Source organism: Penaeus vannamei, chromosome 1 (genome assembly GCF_042767895.1).
Source record: "Penaeus vannamei isolate JL-2024 chromosome 1, ASM4276789v1, whole genome shotgun sequence".
NCBI classification, from domain to species: Eukaryota; Metazoa; Arthropoda; class Malacostraca; order Decapoda; family Penaeidae; genus Penaeus; species Penaeus vannamei.
Genome location: NC_091549.1, coordinates 35,438,329 through 35,440,828, shown reverse-complemented (window position 1 = coordinate 35,440,828; position 2,500 = coordinate 35,438,329). Strand labels below are relative to the sequence as shown.

The window sequence follows — 2,500 nt, the reverse complement described above, 5'->3', positions numbered from 1 at the left end:
TCTCATTGAACTATGGAAATAAAGTGAATTGGCTTACGATGCTCAACTTTGTATAGTTAAAGGCTTATGTAGTAAAGCGCTTCTGTTTTCACAGGAAATTGCTCATGCAAATAATATGAAGCCTTGGAAGGAAACGGAATTACTATATTCGTACCAAAACATGCATATATGTATACTGCTTCATCACTATTAATAATGCTATAGATGTTCTCTTATACCCTCACACTTAGAACATATGCACAAAATACTTTTAACCCGAACCTCTCTTTTGCAGCGGTATTCGCACTGGTGGTGGCTCTCGCAGTCGTCGATGACCACTTCGGGCAGGTCGTAGACCATCCATTCCGTGTGCTGAGTCGAGACGAAGAGGGCGCAACGGCACCATGGTTCAGTCTGGGCGCTGGGCGAGATTTTGTTGTTTTGATTATGTATGTATTACGGGATTAGTGAATTCTTTCTATTCCAAATTCATCAGTATCAATCTTAAATACCCGTTGAACTCACCTGACGTAAGCGAAGCCGAGAACGGCCAAAGCAAGGGTGATGCTCTTCATGATGTCGTTAGATGGACACTGTACATAGAATATAGTAACCTCTTTATATACAACATCTCAAGGCCGAGCTTAGCAACTATAATGCAACGCACAAACGTAATGGTACAGAACACATGAAGATATGGGTACAACGATACACTGGACTCGCCCGCAGGAAAAAAATCAGAGTACATCTTCGGTACCGTTCATTTGCATTACACCCAAACACATAATAATAATGATAGTGGTGATTAAACTAAATCAAATTATCAATACTTAGATATTTGTTAAAAGTCGTTCATAAATGTTCTGTAAATATTTGTTCTTATGCCAGTTATATTAGTATAAGATAAAATCAAAACAACAATAACAAAATAAATGTTGCAAATAAAAAAAAAGTATTTTGATTCTAATGTGATGCGATTACACGTTAGAAAATAGATAGTTTTCAGGGGCGCCAGAGATATCTAGGTTAGTATTTACATTTTGAATAATGCGATGAGAAATGCATATTTCAGAATATAAAGAAATGGAAACAATACTGAAAAATAATGAGAATAGGATATACGTAAGTACACACATACACACATGCGCGCGCGCACACACACACACATACACATATGTACACACACCCACACATATATAGATATATATGTATATATATACATACATATATATACACATGTATATATATATATATATATATATATATATATATATATATATATACATATACATATATATATATTATATATTTACATATATACATATATATATACATATATATATACATATATGCATATATATATACATATATATGTACATATATATATGTATATTATATATACATATATATATACATATACATATATATATATTTATATATATATATATACATATATATATATATATATATATATATATATATATATACACACACACACACACACACACACACACACACACACACACACACACACACACACACACACACATATATATATATATATATATATATATATATATATATATATATATATATATATATATATATATATATATACATGTGTATGTATATATGTATATATACATATATATATATATATATATATATATATATATATATATATATATATATATATATATATATGTATGTATGTATATGTATATGCATGTATATATATATATATATACATATATATATATATATATATATATATATATATATATATATATACATATGTATATATGTGTGTGTGTGTGTGTGTGTGTGTGTGTGTGTGTGTGTGTGTGTACATAAAAATACTTATATAGTATACAGATGTCAGTCTTCAAGAAAATAAGTTAATTAAGAGAGATCCAAAATTTAAATAAATAATTCTATTCACTTATAATTAAAGAGATGATTAAAGATCATGAATAGTACCTTTGTGCTAGTAAGTGTATGATATACTGGCCATAGCCTACATAAAAAATGGCAGCTGGAGCTGTTGCTAGGAAATCTTATCATTACCATTATCATTATCGTTATCAATATCGTTATTATGATTATGATTATCATTATTATCAAATAAATCTTCGTTATTACCTTGCGCTGCCCTTAACAGATTCTGAATGTCACACTCGCTTTCTATTTAAACTGATAGCTTATACCTGCATACGCTTTACAGATGCAGAAAATTCGGTAACAGGATTTATCTGTGATTTATGTCTTGGATTATTTCATGTTATATTAAGTTCTGTTTCCACACGTGGGTGATCAGTAAGTGATTCACTAAAGAGAAAAGACAAAAAATGTGGGTTCATTTATCTATACTGTTTGTTTCACTACAACGATAGTAAATAGTTTCAAAACAGAGAAAAACGTGTGAGATATCACTGTACTCAGCGCGTTACGTGTGGCCCCGCATTACGACACCTGGAAGCTCATATATAAAGGGGTTGTTTAAGTTCGTCGTCAGTGTCTT

General features: G+C 30.0%; 2 protein-coding genes across 2 annotated transcripts in view; one reads left to right on the top strand and one right to left on the bottom strand.

Moving 5' to 3' along the window:
- LOC113819429 (uncharacterized) overlaps window positions 1-822 on the bottom strand; it is a 1,697-nt gene extending 875 nt beyond the window's left edge. The window contains exons 1-3 of the mRNA XM_027371666.2: window positions 505-822; window positions 262-400; window positions 1-10 (exon numbers count right to left, since the gene is read on the bottom strand). The exon at window positions 1-10 is cut by the window's left edge and continues 95 nt beyond it. Coding sequence (XP_027227467.1) covers window positions 1-10; window positions 262-400; window positions 505-554 — 199 coding nt within the window. The 5' untranslated portion in view covers window positions 555-822. The remainder of the gene's footprint in view (window positions 11-261; window positions 401-504) is intronic.
- A 1,676-nt stretch (window positions 823-2,498) lies between these two features.
- The window catches only part of LOC113819431 (uncharacterized), a 1,281-nt gene continuing 1,279 nt past the window's right edge, over window positions 2,499-2,500 (top strand). Inside the window, exon 1 of the mRNA XM_027371668.2 lies at window positions 2,499-2,500. This exon is cut by the window's right edge and continues 62 nt beyond it. The gene's annotated coding sequence lies outside the window, so the exon portion shown is untranslated.